Source organism: Homarus americanus, unplaced genomic scaffold (assembly GCF_018991925.1).
Source record: "Homarus americanus isolate GMGI-L3 unplaced genomic scaffold, GMGI_Hamer_2.0 scaffold43550, whole genome shotgun sequence".
NCBI lineage: Eukaryota > Metazoa > Arthropoda > Malacostraca > Decapoda > Nephropidae > Homarus > Homarus americanus.
The window spans coordinates 230,692-252,116 of NW_024757148.1; the positions used below are offsets into that span (position 1 = coordinate 230,692).

A 21,425-nucleotide genomic window follows, 5' to 3' on the forward strand; every position below is an offset into this window, starting at 1 on the left:
CCCAGAACTACTAACTGACTCCCAAGGCTACTAATTGACTCCCAGGGTCACTAGTTGGCTCTCAGGGTTACTGCTAGCTATCTCCCAGGGTCACTAGCTGGCTCTCAGGGTTACTGCTAGCTATCTCCCAGGGTCACTAGCTGGCTCTCAGGGTTACTGCTAGCTATCTCCCAGGGTACTAGCTGTCTCGTGTCTAGTTACTGATCCTGTCCTAACTTAGTTTGACAAATCTGGGGCTCAGACTGAATCCATGTAATGCCGGGGGTGGGGGGGTGGTGGGGTCGCGTAGAGGAGGGAGGTCATGTAGAAGGGAGGGCTTGTATCGTAGGGGAGGTGGAGGGGTTGAATAGTTGGGGAAAGGTGGGAGTCGTGTTAATAAGAGGGGGGGGGGAGGGAGGGAGGGAGTTGAATAATAGGTCATAGGTCAAATACTTTAAAGGTCAAAATTTCCTATAAATCAAGGTCACTGGTCATGGGGAGGCACCGTCTGGGTTAGTGGGCATCTCGTTAAGTGAAGTCAAGTTAAAAAAAAAAGTTAATTATTTTTACCTTAGCGTACGATTCAAGGATGAGATTAATAACACGAAAAAAAGAAACAATTACAGATCTTAGGAGAAAATCACAAACTGAGAATTTCCCTTAATTATATTGTCTTATCTGTTGCGAGAAAATTGGCTTAAGAGTCTTTGTAAATGAATAAATCGTAAGTCATTGAGAGATTTGCTTTAGGAATCTTTAAGAGAATTCGATATCTGTTGTATCTGTGTCTGCCTGTACAAGAAGGATATCGTAAGAGCGTTCTGTTCTTCATTATTATAGGGAAAATAAACTTAGGAATCCTTTAAAAATCCGGAATCTCATGCTTCTCTGTTATCCGGTTTACTGCAGTCCGGATAATCGTATACTCACGTGCAGGAAAAACTAAAATCTGTCGATTGAGTCTGAAAAAGAAATCCAATTTGTTTTTTAGTTTTAATGAGCCTTGTTGAGTTCTTTGGTGGGTCTTTCTTCCTGGTCTTGTCGAGTCTTTGGGTTTTATTTCCAGGTCTTGTTGTGTCTTTGGGTCTTATTTCCAGGTCTTAATTGTATCTTTGTGGGGGGTTTTTCCAGGTCTTGTGTCTTTGGGTTTTATTTCCAGGTCTTGTGTCTTCGGGTCTTATTTCCAGGTCTTGTTGTGTCTTTGGGTCTTATTTCCAGGTCTTGTTGAGACTTTGGGGTTTTCTTTCCAGGTCTTGTTGTGTCTTCGGGTCTTTTCAGGTCTTGTTGTGTCTTCGGGTCTCATTTCCAGGTCTTGTGTCTTTTGAGTTTTCTTTCCAGATCTTTTTGAGTCTTCCTTCCAGGTTTTCTTTCCAGGTTTTGTTGTGTTCATGAGTCACTTCCATCATTCAAGTATCCCGTCGCCTTTACGTGACTCTTCTTTATTTCTTTATTATCATCTTTATCCCCTTGTCTTCCATTTCCTTTGTTTATCTTCTTCCACCACCACCCCTACCACCACTATTACCACCACCCCCCTTCTCTAGCAACCACCACTACCACTAACCACCATTACCACCTCACGACCATCTTTGATCCACCAACCACACTACTACTACCACTATCCATCACCGCTACTATTACCACATCCATTCATTCATTCACCCACACTACCACAATCCTACCACAATATATACGTATTTTCTCTCTCTCTCTCTCTCTCTCTCTCTCTCTCTCTCTCTCTCTCCATCAAGGATGTCAGCCGCCGTCAAGGATATCTGTTTCTCTCTCTCAGAAGGATGTTTGCCGTTGTCAAGGACCCTTCTTTCCCTCTCTCTCTCTCGCTTTCATTACCTCTGGCTGTCTGTTAGCCTGTCACAATCTCTCTCTCTCTCTCTCTCTCTCTCTCTCCCCTTTTATAAACATCTCTCTCTCTCTCTCTCTATCTCCACCTTTTCCTAATCATCATCTCTTTCTCTCTCTCTTTCTCTCTCTTTCTCTCTCTCTCTCTCTCTCACTTTTATTGCCATTTTCTCTGGACCTTTTTGTGATCAACAGGACTATTACTGCTGGCACACGACACTCACCCATCTCGTGGAGGCCCCCTGAGGCTGTCCCGTCACACATGTCAGGGGTCGTTAAGGAGCTCTTTCTCTCTCTCCCTCTCTCTATCAGGGGTCGTTAATGAGCTCTCAGGGGTCGTTAAGGATCTCTCTCTCTCTCTCTCTCTCTCTCTCTCTCTCTCTCTCTACAGGGAGACTGACTACCATGGTAACTACCTCCTCCTCCCTCACTCTCCTCACTCCTCTCACCTCTTCCCTCACCTCTTCCTCTTCTTATCTCACCTCCTCTTTTCACTCCCCTTCCTATTCCTTCACCTCCTCCCCCTCACTCTCCTCACCTTCTCCTCACTCTTTCCTCACCTCTTCTTCTCCCTGCTCTTCCCTCACCTCCTCTCCTCGCCCCCCAATGCCTAACTATGGGAGTGGCTTAGGTTAGGTTAGGTTAGGTTAGGTTAGGTTAGGTTAGGTTTGACGAAGTTCTTATAATCTGATAATTATTTTGTTCGTATTGGAAACTTTCTTATTATCAAACTTTGTAAATGTGAAACTTTGTGAAACTCTCAATCATATATTTTTTTCCTACTTGAAACTTTCTAAATAGTAAACGTTCTCAACCGGAAACTTTGTGTTGGTGGTGATGGTGGAGGTGGCGGCGGTTGTGGTGGTGTTAATGTTGGTGATGGTGATGGTGGTGGTGATAATGATGATGGTGATGATGGGGATGGTAGTGGTCGTATCAGTGGTTGTATGGGTGAAAATATACCGTTACATAATTGGGGAATGGGTTACTTGATGGACAAATAATATACAAGTAACATAAGTGATACAAATATGATATATAATAACTAGGTGGGGAGAAGGTCATACTACAGGGCATTTCAACATAGTGACAGTGCAAAGAGATAAGATTGACTGGGAGTGAATACACTGGTTGATTACGAGTTATTGGTAATTTTTACAATGGTTGGGACTGGGCTGTTCTTATACCGATCAGTACGTGCTCGTATGGGCTGGATGCGGTTGTGGTGTCGAACAGCAATTCGCGGGCGAGGGATCTCGGGTGGAAGTAGGAGCCGGTGTCGAGGATGGTGCAGAAGCTTCTAACCAAATTTGCAGATAAGGTCGTGGTGATGGTCAGAGAGAGCCGAGAGGGTCAGTGAGCGCTTCTTGATATGTGGAGTAGGAAGGGGAGAGAATAATCTTGCATGCCCTCTTTTGCACTTTTTCTAGGTGTTTACGTTGTGTGACATTTAGGGAGGAAGACCAGGTAGGGGAGGCATAGGTGAGCTTGGGAAGTGTGAATGTTGAGTAAACACTGAGGAGGTCAGGCGCAGGAACTCGGAGGGACTTGAGTCGGCGGAGGAGGTGGAGACGGAAACTGGAGGATTTGACAACTGTACTAACGTGTGTTTTTCCAATTTAGTTTGTTATCTACAGTATAGTGACGCCGAGGAGCTTAGTGGAGTCTACAACCTGGAGTGTGTTGGGACCTAAAGTAATGGAGGGAGGTGGGACAAGGTCAGAGGAGAGGTTGATGTGCATAACCATGGTCCTGGTATGGCTGATGGTGACGTGGTTGTTGGTGGCCCAATTTTGGAGACTTCAATAAATCCTGGAGGGCGGTATAGTCGGGAGCCGAGTTGTTGACACAGATTCCAATGGTAGAGTCGTCGACATATTTCCAGCGAGCAGAGGTTTCTCTTAGGGTGGGTGGTAGTGGTCGTGTGGGTGTTATTGGTCGTGTTAGTGGTCGTGTGGGTGGTAGCGGTCGTGTGGGTGGTAGTGGTCGTGTTAGTGGTCGTGTGGGTGTTAGTGGTCGTGTGAGTGTTATCTCAGGGGCCGTGTTATCTCCCTCCTCCTCCAGCACTACCAGATAACACGCCTTGTTATTAGTACTTCCTTATCTCTGACTGACCACAACACAAGTACTGATCAGGTGTTATAGTAATGATGATAATGATTGTATTATTATTATTAGTTGTAGTGGTGGTGGTGATTGTGGAGAAGGTATGGCTTAAAGGAGAGATTGAAGGCCATAGTAGAAATAGCAGTAATATAGTAGCAGTAATAGCAGTGGGAAACTAGTAGCAACAGCAGTCGTAATAGCATTAGTAAAGGATCGCTATACAGTATTGACAGATTCTTTAAATACAGTTTTAAGTGGCGCACGATGACCTTGCACACACACCTCCTGGCGCGTTTACTGGCCCCAAGACGAATGAGACCTGAGTATTTTTAACGCTGCGGCAGCTATGTATGACGCGAGTGTAGGGGAGCAACTTGTGTATCCGGAGCCCAGTGTAAACATGGCGAGTGACGTCATCGGTGCAGGCGTTCGTGTAAGGGTAAAATTTGTGTATCCAGATTCACGTAAACAAAGAGTACAATGATTCTAATAATAATAATAATGACGTTTTTGTAATGAGGAATATTATACAAATGCTTCCTAAGGTGTTCTTACTGATAGTTGTGCAGTCTGGAGGTTGTAGTGAGGGGTTGGAGGTTGTAGTGAGGGGTTGGAGGTTGTAGTGAGGGGCTGGAGGTTGTAGTGAGGGGTTGGAGGTTGTAGTGAGGGGCTGGAGGTTGTAGTGAGGGGCTGGAGGTTGTAGTGAGGGGCTGGAGGTTGTAGTGAGGGGCTGGAGGTTGTAGTGAGGGGTTGGAGGTTGTAACGAGAGGATTAAGGAATAAGAGAGGGGGAATTGAGTGGAAATGGAGGTTGTGGTAGTAGGTGTCATGGGGTGGGGGGGGCGGAAGGTGTGGTAGTAGCTGTTATGGGGGGTGTGGTAGTGGGAAGAGGAGGTGAGGTGTTTGGTGGTGATGGGGGTAAGGCACAGTGGCAGTGGTTGTGGTGGGGAAGAGGAACAGAGTGTGGTTGTGGTGAGGAGGTACAGGGTGTGGTGAGGAGGTACAGGGTGTGGTGAGGCCGGTTCAAGATGTAGTGTGATGATGGTGGGGGAAAGGGATGTGAAGGGTGTGGTTGTGATCGAGGAAAATGAGAGAGGTGCAGTGTGGTGGAGTGAAATGCAAGGTGTGGTATGATGGAGAGGGAGGGAGGTAGAGGGAGAGAGGGGGTAGATAGTGTGTTATGGTTACCTCCCAGGGGCAGTAAGGTGCGTGCGAGTGAGTGAGTGAAGGGAGAGAGGGAGGCCCTTGACGTAGGCACCTCCCCCCTCTCCCTCCTCTCTCCCCCTCCCCCCTCTCCCTCTCCCCTCCCCTCTCATTGATATAAACAAATCCCTGCCAGCACAGAGGAAGGTCTTCACAGGTACACACTGCCCACGCTTGTGACGTAATTACTTTTTTCAATAGACTCGTTTTTGTTTATTTATTACGTGTATCAGAGATTATTTACAATGGTTTACTTTTTCTTGTAAATCGCGTGTAAAAGAGTTTGTCACTTTTTATAATTTCTCCTTTTTTATTTTTTCATGTATGATTTTTTTCTTTTAACTCGCGTAAGCAAGAGTTGGTCTTACAAAGGCTTTTATTTTTGGCTGTAAATACTTCGACTGTGTAAAATTTACAGTATTTGTTTCTTCTTTTTTTTTGTAAATACCTCGAGACTGAAATAGAGTAGGCGAAGCTTTCGGCTCACAAAGAAGCATAAAACTTAGAGAGAGAGAGAGAGACAGAGAGAGAGAGAGAGAGAGAGAGAGAGAGAGAGAGAGAGAGAGAACAGCTGGTAAACTTTAATGAGAGAGGTTCTGAAATACGAGTATCAAGTGATTGTCCTTCTTACGTCTTGACTGGTGTGTGTGTGTGTACTGTATGTGTTATAGAACGAGAGAGTTAATGTTGGGTGTTCAAATATCGCCTCTTTCTCTGTTGTTAAAGTCCCCTTTTCCGGATCCGAACTAGGGATCGGACATGGAATCGAACTCAGAAGTTCTGAGAGTAAACATGACGAACCCGGACCCGGACCGAAGGGTTCAGGAGGTGGATTTGGATCCGAAGCTTCAAGACTCGAACGTGAAGTACCTGGATTCTAACCCGATGGTTCAGGAGGTGGACCTGGATCCGAAGGTTCAAGACTCGAGCTTAGAGTACCCAGATTCGGACTCGAAGATCTTGGAAGCAAACTCAAGGCACTCGGATTTGGACTCGAAGGCTCAAGAAACGAAAGTGAGTTACCCAGTCTTGGGTTCATCAGTGGATTCGAAACTTCAGAAAAAAGGTTTGATACACTCCGACTTACATTTAGGTTCGAAGCTTGAAGTATTAACTTCAAAGCCTTCAAACATATCCTTGGATTCGAAGCGTCAAGAAGTTTCGAAATGTTCACGCTCATTCTTGGATTTAGAGTTTCCTAGACAACCAAACAAAACATTAGATTCGAAGCTTCATGCTGCAGACTCACATCATTCAGACACATCCTTGGATTCAAAGCTTCGAGGAGAGGGTTCTAAAACTTCAGGCTCATCCTTGGATTTAGAGTTTCACAGTTTAGGTTCGCCACAGTCTAATACATCACCTAATTCAAAACTTCTTGGAGAAGAGGCAAGAAACACCGATTCATCCTTAGATGCAAAGCTTGAGGCAATAGATTCGAGATACTCTGATTCATCTTTGGATTCAAAGCTTCAGGGTGAGACATCTCGATATTCTGGCTCCTCCTTCGACTCTAAGGTTCAGGAGACAGGTTCGAGATGTTCCGACTTGTCCTTAGATTCAAAATTTCCCTGGGAATTTTCTACATATTCTGGATCTGCCTTGGATTCGAAGCTTCATGGCGTTGATTCAACGTATTCTGATTCATCTTTTGACTCGAAACCTCACGGAGAAATCTCTAGGTATTCCGACTTCTCTATGGATTTGAATCTTCCTGGAGATTATTCGAGAAATTCAGACTCCTCTCCTGACGCAAAGCTTGAAGCATCAGGTCCAAGATACTCTGATTCGTCTTTGGATTCAAGGCTTGAAGGGGAAGCTTCTACATATTCCGGGTCTTCATTTGACTCGAAGCTCCAGGGAACAGGGTCAGGGTACTCAGACTCATCCCTGGATGTGAAACTCGAGGGTTCAGATTTACAATTCACGGACACGTCCTCGGATTCTTATCTTCAAGGAGGTGATGCTTCTCCCGGTTCATCTGTCTATTCAGAGTTTCAAAAAACTGATCCGATTTATTCGGATTCATCCTTGTGTTCAAGATTTCACGGAGAAGATTTAAAATATTCTGATTCATCTTTGGATGCAAAACTTGAAGCAGTCGACTCAAAATACTCTGATTCGTCTTTGGATTCGAAACTTCTGGGAGAAGTTTCAAGATATTCTGATTCCTCATTCGACTCGAAACTTCAAGGAACTGGTTCAGGATTTTCCGACTTATCCCCAGAATTAAGGCATCATAAAGTTGGCCCGAGACACCCAGACTCTTCCTTCATATCAAGATTCCACGAAGCCGCAGACTCGAGCATGTTTGTGTCATTCCTGGAATCAAATCTTCCCGGAACAAGTTCTTCAAGATCATTCATTGATTCCAAACCGGTGAAAGAAGAATCAAGATACTCTGATTCAACCTTGGATATAAAATTCCATAAAATGTTCTCGAGGTTTTGTGACTCCTCCTGTCACAAGCTGCTGAAAACGCATACCGAACACAAGAACTCGAAGGCTTCAGTAGATAAAAAGCTTCATGGGATAAACTGGAGGTACCGGAACTCTGATTCATCTTTGGAGTCAAAGCTTCAAGCAGCAGGATCGAGATATTCCGATTCATCATTGGAGTTACAACTTCGGGAAGTAGATTTGATGTGCTCTGATTCGTCCATAGACTCAAAGCTTCATGAAGTTTCTTCGAAGTATTCCGATTCGTCCAGTGATTTGAAATTTAGAGAAACAGATTCGAGATATTCCGATTCTTCTTTAGACTTGAAACTTGAAGAAACTGATTGGAGATATTCCGGCTCATCATGGGATTCAGAACTTCAAGAAGCCGACTCGAGATGCACCGATTCATCCTTGGAATTGAAACTTCAGAAAGCAGGCTCGAGGTACTCGGATTCGTCTTTGGAGTTAAAATTTCACGAAGCGGGGACAAGATACTCCGATTCATCCTTGGAGTTGAATCTTCTGGAAGCAGGTTCAAAATATTCCGATTCCTCTTTCGAGTTGAAGTTTCCGGAAGCTGATTTGAGGTGCTCCGATTCATCCTTGGATTCGAATCTTCAAATAGAGACTGCAAGGAAGCTCCAAGAAATGAATTGGCCATACTCTGATTCGTCATCTGATTCGAATCATCAAGGAACCCATTCAAAACATTCAGACCGATATTCGAATCCGAAATTTCAAGATCTGGATTTACAGTTTCAGGAGCCAGTCATGAGATACCAAGACAGTGATTCATCTATAGAACTGAAGCTCCGTGAAGCAGAAACAATTTATCGGAGTTCGGGTTCATCAACGGATTCCAAGACAGAGTGTGAGACTTTACAATACTCACCAACAACCTTTCACTCCACTAACTCATGTGGCTTATATGAGAGATGTGACTTACTTGAGATGTGACGAGAAGATATGACTTACCTGAGATATGACTTACCTGACAAATGACTTACCTGAGGAGATACGACTTACCTGAGGAGATATGACTTACCTGACAAATGACTTACCTGAGGAGATACGACTTACCTGAGGAGATATGACTTACCTGTCAAATGACTTAACTGAGGAGATACGACTTACCTGAGGAGATACGACTTACCTGAGGAGATATGACTTACCTGACAAATGACTTACCTGAGGAGATACGACTTACCTGAGGAGATGTGACTTACCTGACAAATGACGTACCTGAGGAACTGTGACTTTTTAAAGTTTGTTTTCACTTAATTGATTAAACTATTTAAGTTTTAACTTAATGATTCGACTGAAAAAAAATACTGTACTTTGATGTTCTTTATAAATCTTGGTAACTTTTATTATATTTTTTAAACTTTGCTATTATTTGATGATTAAATATACTTTTTTATTATTATGAATTCTATTGAAAAAAATATCTACTATGGTGTTTATATTCAGTCTTAATAAGGAATTTATTTTATTAATTTAACCACTGGTGTTTCTCGAGTCAAATATATATATATATCATGTATATATATATATATATATATATATATATATATATATATATATATATATATATATATATATATATATATATATATCATGTATAATTATTAACCTAGAAATTCATGGTATTTTTTATTCATGAAAGATATACATTTTATGCACAAAGTTCGAGTCTGTATTTCAGGATTGCTATTTAAATTTAACCCCACGAAATTGTCTCTCTCTTTAGGGATATATTTCTCATATCTTACTGTTAATGTTGGTATCTGTTCCGTCCAAGTAAAATAACCGAGTCTATTTTTAACATTATCTGGAAATAGCTTGTGACCTTTGCATGTTACTATTAAGTGCACATAAATTATAGTATACGATTGTTGATATATTTTGGTGAGGTCGGAATTTTGACTTAGTTGAAAAATATTGACTTAGGAGTTTATTGAATGTTATATGAGATAAATTGACTTTGTTTTTATTGAATGTAGTAGGGGAAAAATGACTTATATGTGACTTAAATGTAACTTAGATGAAATATTGACTTTGGTGTTTATTGAATGTAATTGATATAGAGACTTAGTGTAACTCGTTCAGGTGTGTTGATGTGTTTTGAAGTCCACTCTTGTTTACTATGACTGTTAGATAGTTAGTCCAGTTGCTTATTAGAAAGTGATTTAGCTTTCACTTTGGCTCTTAGAAAGTCATTTACCTGTCATCCCTGTTCACCTGCTCTTTGTACCTGTCAGAAAGTCATTTACCTGTCATCCCTGTTCACCTGTTCTTTGTACCTGTCAGAAAGTCATTTACCTGTCATCCCTGTTCACCTGTTCTTTGTACCTGTCAGAAAGTCATTTAAATGTCCCCTTAAGCTGTCAACAAGTCAGGTAGACGGCTCAGACCTGTGTTAATGTGTTCACTTTAGCTGTCAACAAATCAGGTAGACGGCTCAGACCTGTGTTAATGTGTTCACTTTAGCTGTCAACAAGTCAGGTAGACGGCTCAGACCTGTGTTAATGTGTTCACTTTAGCTGTCAACAAGTCAGGTAGACGGCTCAGACCTGTGTTAACGTGTTCACTTTAGCTGTCAACAAGTCAGGTTGACGGCTCACGTGTTCACTTTAGCTGCTGTTAACAGTAGTTGAACTGTTAACTTTAGCGTAGTCACTTTTCTTGAAGTTCAGGTAGTTAACGGCTCAGTTAACCTGTGTTAACTTGTGTTCTAGTCTTTAGAACTGCTGTTAGATAAGTCTAATTCTAAAACAGATAGTCTTATGTAGTCCTAATATCTCTTAAACTGTTAACTGTTAGATGGTCTTTATGTAGTCCTAATCTTTCTTGAACTGTTAACTGTTAGATAGTCGTTATGTAGTCCTAATCTTTCTTGAACTGTTAACTGTTAGATAGTCGTTATGTAGTCCTAATCTTTCTTAAACTGTTAACTGTTAGATAGTCGTTATGTAGTCCTAATCTTTCTTAAACTGTTAACTGTTAGATAGTCTTTATGTAGTCCTAATCTTTCTTAAACTGTTAACTGTTAGATAGTCTTTATGTAGTCCCAATCTCTCTTGAACTGTGTTAACTGTTAGAAAACTACTAGGTTAATCTCAGTGTGTTAACCAGTTCACTTTTAGCTGTTAGGAAGTTAATAGATAGCCCTTAACATTATTTCTCTCTAGGTATGTATGTTAATATGTATTCGAGTATAATATTTATTCCCGTCTTTATGTATGTATACTATATGTGTATTTTTGGATGCCACATATATAGTTATTTAATCCAGTCTAATTGTATTATATTATTATTTATTTTAGTACATGTATACATTCCATTCATTATTTTATTGACCTCTAACTTTTAAGTGAATAATAATGACCTTGATGATGTAGATAATGAGCCTGTACAAGCTTTTTAATGCATAATAATGAATTGGTTTTGTTTATCGTACGTAGTAGATCGAGTCATCGTACTCACTTGGAGGTTAAGTTATTGTACTTAAATGTACTCTTAATTTGTCGTACATTTTGATTTGATTGTATCTATGGTTTAATTATCGTAGCTAAGATTAAAACTATCGTATATAGGATTTAATTATCGTAACCGAGATTAAAACTATCGTATATAGGGTTTAATTATCGTAACTAAGATTAAAACTATCGTATATAGGGTTTAATTATCGTAACCGAGATTAAAACTATCGTATATAGGGTTTAATTATCGTAACTAAGATTAAAACTATCGTATAAAGGATTTAATTATCGTAACCGAGATTAAAACTATCGTATATAGGGTTTAATTATCGTAACTAAGATTAAAACTATCGTATATAGGGTTTAATTATCGTAACCGAGATTAAAACTATCGTATATTGGGTTTAATTATCGTAACTAAGATTAAAACTATCGTATATAGGGTTTAATTATCGTAACTAAGATTAAAACTATCGTATATAGGATTTAATTATCGTAACCGAGATTAAAACTATCGTATATAGGGTTTAATTATCGTAACCGAGATTAAAACTATCGTATATAGGGTTTAATTATCGTACCCAAGATTGAAACTATCGTAGGGTTGAGTTATCGTATTATAGGATTTAAAGTATCGTATCTATGGTTGAATTGATGTACCTGAAACATGAGTCAACACGTGGCAGTGGACAGACCACGTGGCTTTGTTTACATGTGATGTTTACGTTGTGGAGATCAGCTGGACAGTGGGTGTGTTTGTGGCGCTGATGTCGATGGTGGTGGTGGAACGGTGAGTTGTGTTTGTGTGTTGGTGCTTTTGTGTCGCGATGGTGTTTGAATAGCGGAAATAGTGTTTGTGTTTGTTTAATTGTTTTACTGTGTTTGTACTTGTGTTTAACTGTGTGTATTGTATAGATTACGAGTTTTGTGTTGTTTGTTTGTAAATTTTACTATGTGGTTGTTTGTTTTACCTGTATGTGATGTGATGATAAATAAGTTGTTTTTGTGTTGTTGTTTTAGTGTGTTTGTTTTCGTATGTGTCATGTATTGGTGGTATTGGTTTGTGAAGTATGGATGATGGGTGTCATATGTGTTGCCATGTGTTATGTATCGCGGTGTGTTGATGAACTTGTGTTGCAGAGGGGGTTAGGATAGGCGGAAGAGAAGGGAACGAAGGAAAACAGATAAGGAAGGAATTAGGTGGGCAGGGATAAAGGAAGGAAGGAGGAAGTGAAAGAAAGAGGAAGGAAGGAAGTGAAGGAAGAAGGAAAACAGGTAGAGGTGTGAGGGGGGAGGAGCAGGAAGGAATTATGGGGCAGGGAGGAGGAAGTAAAACAGGTACTAGAGAGGGAGGCGGAAGAACTCAGGGAGGGACGGACCTAGGGAGGGAGGGAGGGAGGGGGGGATCGCGCACCCTCCCTCCCTCCTCCTCTCTCCCTCACTCACAACGTGCGTCAGGGTCCTTGGTGGGGCTTCAGGCTAGATAATGTTTCAAGGTTCTTTCACCTACCTCCTCCCCTTCACTCCCTCACACTACCCCACTCCCTCACACTCCTTCCCCTTCCTCCCTTACACTCCCTCCTTTATTCACCCTCACACTCCCGTCGCCCCTCACACTCCTCCCTCATGTCTCTGTCTGTCCGTCTGTCTCTGTCTGTCCGTCTGTCTCTGTCTGTCTGTCTGTCTCTCTGTCTATCAATCAATCCATCTGCTTTTCAGTGTCTGGTTGTCTTATCTGTCTCCATCTGCCTGTCTGTCACTATGTCCTCCCTCACCCCACCTCACCCCACCCTCACCCTCACCCCACCCTCACCCCACCCCACCCCATCCCACCTCACCCTCACCCCACCCCACCCCATCCCCCACTCACTTCCTCCTCACCTCATCCTATCCTCTCCACCCCACCCCGTCCTCATCACCCCACCTTCCCCCCATACGTGCCCAGACTGGTGGACATACCCAGGTGGCTGCCTCTTTAATGCCACGTGTGTTGACAGGTGTGCAGATAAAGGGAGAAGGGGAGCCATGTGTGTTGTGGTTGGAGCCATGTGTGTTGTGGTTATCAGTGTTATTATTGTTGTTATGAATGCCATTGTTGTAGTTGTTATTGTTGTTGTTGTTGTTATTATTGTTGTTATTATTATTGTTATTATTGTTATTCCACTTTCATTCTAATAATACTTTTAGTGGTCTATAGAGCATAATAAAATCAGTCTATCTTAACAAGGTGTGCTCACGAATATATTATTATGCTCAGGAACATATTGGTTGGTAAAATAGAGCATTATGATTTAAAGAACGAAAGTCATAATGCTCCCTGATATTTTTTTTTTAGCTATTAAAGTCTTATTATGATTTAAATATTGTCATTATTATGCTTCTTGTTATTTGGATGAGGTAAGGAAGTATTATAAGTATCCTCACATTCTAGTGGGATGAGAGAGTCTAATGATGTTACATAGATATACTTACCAGGTGAAGGAGTACAGGGTATTATAATTTAAATATTTTCATTAATAATGCTTCGGGTATAGTTTTACCAGGTGATGAAGCATAATAATATCAATACCCACATATTATGCTTTTCTATATATGTCAAGTGAAAAAGTATTATATAATTTCAATATCCAAATCTATTATACTCATCAGTCATCATCCTTTATACAGTATACTTCAGCGGGCGAGGGAGCATTATAATCTAGACACGTAAATACACTTAGATATATTTTACCAGATGAGAGAAAATTTCAATATCCAAATCTATTATACTCATCAGTCATCATCCTTTATACAGTATACTTCAGCGGGCGAGGGAGCATTATAATCTAGACACGTAAATACACTTAGATATATTTTACCAGATGAGAGAAAACATTATATTTTAAACATACATTATAGGAGAGTATTATAAGTAAACAAACACATACATTATAGGAGAGTATTATAAGTAAACAAACACATACATTATAGGAGAGTATTATAAGTAAACAAACACATACATTATAGGAGAGTATTATAAGTAAACAAACACATACATTATAGGAGAGTATTATAAGTAAACAAACACATACATTATTGGAGAGTATTATAAGTAAACAAACACATACATTATAGGAGAGTATTATAAGTAAACAAACACATACATTATAGGTGAGAATTATAAGTAAACAAACACATACATTATAGGAGAGTATTATAAGTAAACAAACACATACATTATAGGAGAGTATTATAAGTAAACAAACACATACATTATAGGAGAGTATTATAAGTAAACAAACACATACATTATAGGAGAGTATTATAAGTAAACAAACACATACATTGTAGGAGAGTATTATAAGTAAACAAACACATACATTATAGGAGAGTATTATAAGTAAACAAACACATACATTATAGGAGAGTATTATAAGTAAACAAACACATACATTATAGGAGAGTATTATAAGTAAACAAACACATACATTATAGGAGAGTATTATAAGTAAACAAACACATACATTATAGGAGAGTATTATAAGTAAACAAACACATACATTATAGGAGAGTATTATAAGTAAACAAACACATACATTATAGGAGAGTATTATAAGTAAACAAACACATACATTATAGGAGAGTATTATAAGTAAACAAACACATACATTATAGGAGAGTATTATAAGTAAACAAACACATACATTGTAGGAGAGTATTATAAGTAAACAAACACATACATTGTAGGAGAGTATTATAAGTAAACAAACACATTATAGGAGAGTATTATAAGTAAACAAACACATACATTATAGGAGAGTATTATAAGTAAACAAACACATACATTATAGGAGAGTATTATAAGTAAACAAACACATACATTATAGGAGAGTATTATAAGTAAACAAACACATACATTATAGGAGAGTATTATAATATAACCCCCAAAAAACACACGCGATGTAAACAAACAAACGCACCAAAGCATTATAATGTAAACAACCAAACAAATTATACTCACTGGCTTCTCTCCCCACGTCCCAAAATAATACCCAGGTACACCAATGACAGACTAGAGAGCATTATTTTGACTTAACACCTTCCAAGACCTATTATACTCGAGGGAGGCAGTTTTAGGTGTGCCAGGCGAAGCATTATGTTGAAGTTAGAGGAGGTATTTAGGAGATCTTGGTTGTCTTGGTAACGGAGGCTGCGAGATAGCAACCAATACCTTGTGTGTGTGTGTGTGTGTGTGTGTGTGTGTGTGTGTGTGTGTGTGAGAGAGGGGTGGGTGGGTTTTGAGAGTGAGGGAGAGAGAGAGAGGGAGGGTTAAGGCATTGGACACTTGTAGAGAGAGAGGGGGGGGTGTCACGTGACCTGGATTGTTACGTCATAGTTGGCCCATCAGCTGATGAAGGTCACGTGAGACTCGCTTTCTCTCCCTCCCTCCCTTCTCCCTCCCACTCCCTCCCTTCCTCACCCCTCCCCCTCCTTACCCCTCCCCTCCCTCCCTTACCCTCCAACACTTCTCTCTTCCCTCCATGACTCATCAGGTATTCCTTCTTCCTACTCCTCTACCTTCTCCCCGCCTCCATCCTTCCCTCCTCATCCTTCCCCCTCGTGGTGCAGGTGGGGAGAGACAAGGAGGTGTGTGTGTGTGTGTTAAGAGGACGTGAAGACCCAACAGGGTGTTCTTGTCTGCACGGGAAGCCATCTTTATTAATGCTTCACGTTCTCCCCCCCACCCCACCCCTCCCTCTCTCTCTCTCCCTCTCTTCACTCCAGACCCTTCACTCCTTCACATCCTTCTGATCCTCCACTCCTTCCTTTCCCTCCTTCCTCCCTCCTTCCCTCCTTCCCTCCCTCTGTATGATCACTAAAGCGTAACTCTCTCTCTCTCTCTCTCTCTCTCTCTCTCTCTCACCACCACTCCATTCACCCACTTATTGAATGCTCCGCCACCCACCTATATGTCACCATCCACCTATATAACTCACCATCCACCTATAAAACTCACCACCCACCTATATAACTCACCACCCACCCTATATAACTCACCATCCACCTATATAACTCACCACCCACCTATATAACTCACCACCCACCTATATATAACTCACCACCCACCTATATAACTCCCCACCCACCTATATAACTCACCACCACCTATATAACTCACCACCCATCTATTTAACTCCCCACCCACCTATATAACTCACCACCCACCTATTTAACTCCCCACCCACCTATATAACTCACCACCCATCTATTCAACTCACCACCCACCTATAGCTCACCACCCACCTATATAACTCACCACCCACCTATATATAACTCCCCACCCACCTATTTAACTCACCACCCACCTATATACTCACCACCACCTCACCACCCATCTATTCAACTCACCACCCATCTATTCAACTCACCACCCACCTATATAACTCACCACCCACCTATATATAACTCCCCACCCACCTATATAACTCCCCACCCACCTATATAACTCACCACCCATCTATTCAACTCACCACCCACCTATTTAACTCACCACCCACCTACCATTTATCGCACCTAATTTGCGTAGTCTAAATACTTTATTATTTCTCTTTCCAGGTATGTCCACTTTAGGCGGGAGTACGTGGTAGATGTACGTGGTTGGTCGTGTACGTGGTTGGTCGTGTACGTGGTTGGTAGGTGTACGTGATTGGTTGGTGTACATGGTTGGTTATGCACGTGGTTGATCGTGTATGTGGTTGGTAGGTGTACTTGATTGGTTGTGTACGTGGTAGATGTACGTGGCTGGTCGTGTACGTGATTGGTAGGTGTACGTGATTGGTTGTGTACGTTGTAGATTGCTACTACTACTACTACTACTATCAAATTATCATTATTCACTATTATTTTCTCAACATTAAAATATCAAACGGGCGTAACTAATAAATATAGATAGAAAGTATTGACAGTGGCGTAGCTTACTGGAAGGTAGAGACGAATAATGGAATGTCGTTCGCGAAGGCCATCCGGATTAAGAGGCAGATGTCTGTCGTTCGTGGAGGCTATCCGGATTCAAATGCGGATGTCCGTATAAGATTTTTTTCAGTAGTATTTTAATTTTATAGAAATTTTAGGGGATTTTTTTGTTTATGGTAAAAATTTATCTGAAAACTATTATTATTATTATTATTATTATTATTATTATTATTATTATTATTATTATTATTATTATTATTATTATTATTATTATCATTATAATCATCATCATCATTATTGCTTTACATACGATAGTTTATCACCAAGACGACAACCACGTGAACTACAACTATTCCCAATATCCTGAAAAAAAAATGTTCTCTTCTCTCATCTGGAAAATAACTATTGTCAGCCATTTACGGATTTCTGTGCCGTCTCTTGCCACTATATATAACTTGACATTTAACTTAGGCGATGTAGCAGAATCTGAAATACCTTCACTGTTGTCAGGAGAGGGAGGTGGGTGGGATCAATAGTCATGTACGGGGCATGATAATTACTCTTTTTTATCTGTTTACATCGCTGTATAATTATTTTTAAGTGTTTTATCTTTATTTAGGATGTTGTATGGATGTTTGGTTGTGTTAATTGATATTTTTGTTTGTTTATTTACATTTTAAAGCGATATTTAAAGGTTAGTTTGTGAGATAATGTGATATTTATTTGGGCTGTAAGCGATCAATACGGCTCATGCACGAGGTATGATAATTAAATTTTTTCTTATGTCTTTGGATCACTATTTTGAAAAATTTAAGTATGTGTAGAATGTTGTGTTGGATGTTTAATCATGTTAGTGAATGTTTGGATGTGTTTATTTATAATTTTGAATGGTAAATGAAGTTAATTTGTAAGATAATGAAATATTTTTGAGAGCCGATCAATACTGGTCATGTGGGAGGTATGATAATTTCTGTTTTTATTGATTTATTTTGTTTTTGGAAATTTTTTTATGAATGCAATTAAATGTTTTTGTTTTTGCCGCAGTTTGTCACCATTTAAAACCTGAATTACATTTTTTTTTTATAGCTTAAGGTAAAATAATAGTGATTGTTTTGTGTTTAATTAAAAGTATTGTTTATAATTTGTCTTTGTTTTTCTTATTATAAATCTCGAATTAATGTGTTTGTTTTTTCTTGTCATTAAACATGTGATTAATGTTTTTTGTCATCTTAATTTAAACCACGGAAGTTTTTTGTTGGGTTTAATCCTGTTTTAACGTAATAAATTTTTGTTATTTATGTATCATCTAATTGTAATGTATTGTTGTGTTTATCGCCTGATGTAGTAATGTTTGGGTGATTGAATTAATCTTAACAAATATTACTAATGTGTGTGTCTGTGTGTGTGTGTGTCTGTGTGTGTGTCTGTGTGTGTGTGTGTGTGTGTGTGTGTGTCTGTGTGTGTGTGTCTGTGTGTGTGTGTGTGTATGTGTGTGTGTGTGTCTGTGTGTGTGTGTCTGTGTGTCTGTGTGTGTGTCTGTGTGTGTGTGTGTGTGTGTCTGTGTGTGTGTGTGTGTCTGTGTGTGTGTGTGTGTGTGTGTAATTATCATCGAACATGGAATAAATGTGTTTTTGTCTGATGTATTTTCACTGTACATCAAACTTTTTTTAATCCGATTTTTTTTCATTAATTATTGGACATCAAATTTGTTTGTTTTACGTGATAATTGAGAAAATATATTAGTTTACAGTAAATATCCTTCTTTTTTCATTACCACCAGATACATATTTTTTATTTATTTATTTAATTTTTTATTTTTTTCTTGTAAGATGAAATATTAGGATTTTTTCGCCATGGATTGAAACTGAGTTGAGAAAAAATATCAATATGTGACGTCATGGCTGTGGGGAGGTTGGCGTTACGTGATTGGTTGATGGTATCGAAGCCGTGGCGGCGATGAGTCCTTGACGACGGCGGTGACTGGCTGGCCATGACGTCACTGTTCTAGGTGATGACGTCAGGGGCGCTTGGAAATTGGGACGAGTACGTCTTGAGGTTAAAATCGATGACTTGGTGTTGTATTGTCGACGGGTTGTGGTCGAGTGACTGATATGTATGTGTGTGTGTGTGTGTGTGTGTGTGCGTGGGTCGTGGTAATACTGCTAACATGTAACCGGTGTATTATTAACATTCAGGTGTTATCTTACTGTATGGTGATGATGTGTTATGTAAGCAGGTCAACTGTATGAGTATGTTGGTGGCTGTTACTGTGTGTGTGTGTGTCTCTCCTCCTTCTTCCTTTCTTTGTCCTCCTTTTCCTCCTCTCTCGCCTCTTTATCTCCTCCCACCTCCTCCCATCTACATCACTTATCCTTCTGTCTGTTCTTACACCTCTCTCTCTCTCTCTCTCTCTCTCTCTCTCTCTCTCTCTCTCTCTCTCTCTCTCTCGTGGCAATTCACTTAGGTCACTCGAAGACGACGAGAGTGTCCAGGTGGAAAGGAGTGACCCTGAGTTAATGCTTAAGACGTTTGAGGAGAGCGTGGGGTGAGAGGGAGGGATCAGGTGAGTGGGGTGAGAGGAGGGTCAGGGAGTGGGGTGAGAGGAGGGTCAGGGGTGGGGTGAGGAGGAGGTCAGGAGTGGGGTGAGGGAGGTCAGGGGTGGGGTGAGAGGGGGAGGTCAGAGGAGTGGGGTGAGAGGAGGGGTCAGGAGTGGGGAGTGAGAGGAGGATCAGGAGGTGGGGTGAGAGGAGGGGTCAGGTGAGTGGGGTGAGGAGGGAGGATCAGGTGAGTGGGGTGAGAGGAGGGAAAGAAGAAGGAGTGAAGGAGGAGAAAATGGGATAAATGTGATGAAGATAAGAGGAAGAAGGAGAGAAGCTGGAAGAAAAAAAAATAGGAGAAATGAAGGGAGGTGAGGAGCTAGACTGGTGGTACACACAGTTAATAGGCCTAAAATTATGTGTGAAATGGTGGGTGAAGTAAATAGGAGGTGGGGGGGGAAGGTAATTGGCCTGAAACATTATGGTTAATAGGTTGTTAATGGGGTCAGAAAGGTAAGGGTAGGTGTTTTAATAGGTAGGAAGGTCAGGTTAATAGGTTGTTAATGGGGTCAGAAAGGTAAGGGTAGGTGTTTTAATAGGTAGGAAGGTCAGGTTAATAGGTTGTTAATGGGGTCAGAAAGGTAAGGGTAGGTGTTTTAATAGGTAGGAAGGTCAGGTTAATAGGTTGTTAATGGGGTCAAAAAGGTAAGGGTAGGTGTTTTAATAGGTAGGAAGGTCAGGTTAATAGGTTGTTAATGGGGTCAAAAAGGTAAGGGTAGGTGTTTTAATAGGTAGGAAGGTCAGGTTAATAGGTACACTTAATGGGGGCATAAAGGTGTGACTGGAGAGACTAATAGGAGCGTAGGTAGAAAGGTCAAGTGGAGGTGTAATGGTGGGAGATGTGGGTCAGTGATGGCGTCATAGCGGTAACTCCCCACCCCCTTCCTCCTTCCCCTCCCTCCCCCCTATCCTCCCCTTATCCCTTTCTCTTTCCCTCCCTCCCCCTATCCTCCCCACCCCCTTCTCCTCCCCCTATCCTCCCTTCTCCTTCCTCCCTCCCCCTATCCTCCCCACCCCTTCCTCCCTCCCCTATCCTCCCCACCCCCCCCTTCCTCCTTCCTCCTCCCCTCCCCACCCCCTTCACTCCCCCCTCCTCCCTTATCCCTTCCTCTTCCCCCAGGACGATAATGACATCACACCCTGGATAATGTGACGTCATCTCTCTCACATCCTCCAACACTATATCCCTACATCCCCTCCTCCAACACAGTACCTCCCTCCACCAACCCTGTATCTCCCTCAACACTCTATCTCCCTCCCTCCAACACTATACCTCCCTCAGTGAAGGCAGGAGGCAGTCATGCAGTAACACTCACCTTTAAGACCGTGTGTATCCAGTCTGTCCTCACCCTCGGTACCATGACCTGTAGTACCATGACCTGTAGTACCATGACCTGCGACCTGGAGTACCATGACCTGCGACCTGGAGTATCGCGACCTGCTTAGTACCGCGGCCTGCGACCTGTAATTGTCATGACCTGTAGATTCCATCACCTGGGACCTGTGGTACCATCACCTGCGACCTGCTTAGTACCATGACCACCGACCTGGCAGTGTCGCGACCTGGCTCTATGACCTGCGACCTGTAGTGTCACTGACCTGTAATTCCATCACCTGGGACCTGTAGTACCATCGCCTGCGACCTGTAGTACCGCGACCTGCGACCTGTAGTGTCGCGGCCGCAACAGGCTCCGCGACCTGCGACCTGTAGTGTCATGACCTGTAGTTCCATCACCTGGGACCTGTAGTACCATCACCTGCGACTTGTAGTACCATGACCTGTAGTACCGTGACCTGGGATCTGT

The 21,425-nt window shown here is 41.3% G+C and overlaps 1 protein-coding gene across 2 annotated transcripts in view; it reads left to right on the top strand.

Annotated features, from left to right (window-relative positions):
• The window catches only part of LOC121857392 (serine/threonine-protein kinase SIK1-like), a 117,602-nt gene that overhangs the window by 26,700 nt on the left and 69,477 nt on the right, over nt 1-21,425 (top strand). Inside the window, exon 2 of one of the 2 annotated variants that reach the window (XM_042353423.1) lies at nt 5,898-9,016. The exons of the other annotated variant lie outside the window; for it this stretch is intronic. Coding sequence (XP_042209357.1) covers nt 5,898-8,546 — 2,649 coding nt within the window. The 3' untranslated portion in view covers nt 8,547-9,016. Of the gene's footprint in view, nt 1-5,897; nt 9,017-21,425 lie in introns of those variants that run through there. 2 annotated transcript variants of the gene reach the window in all.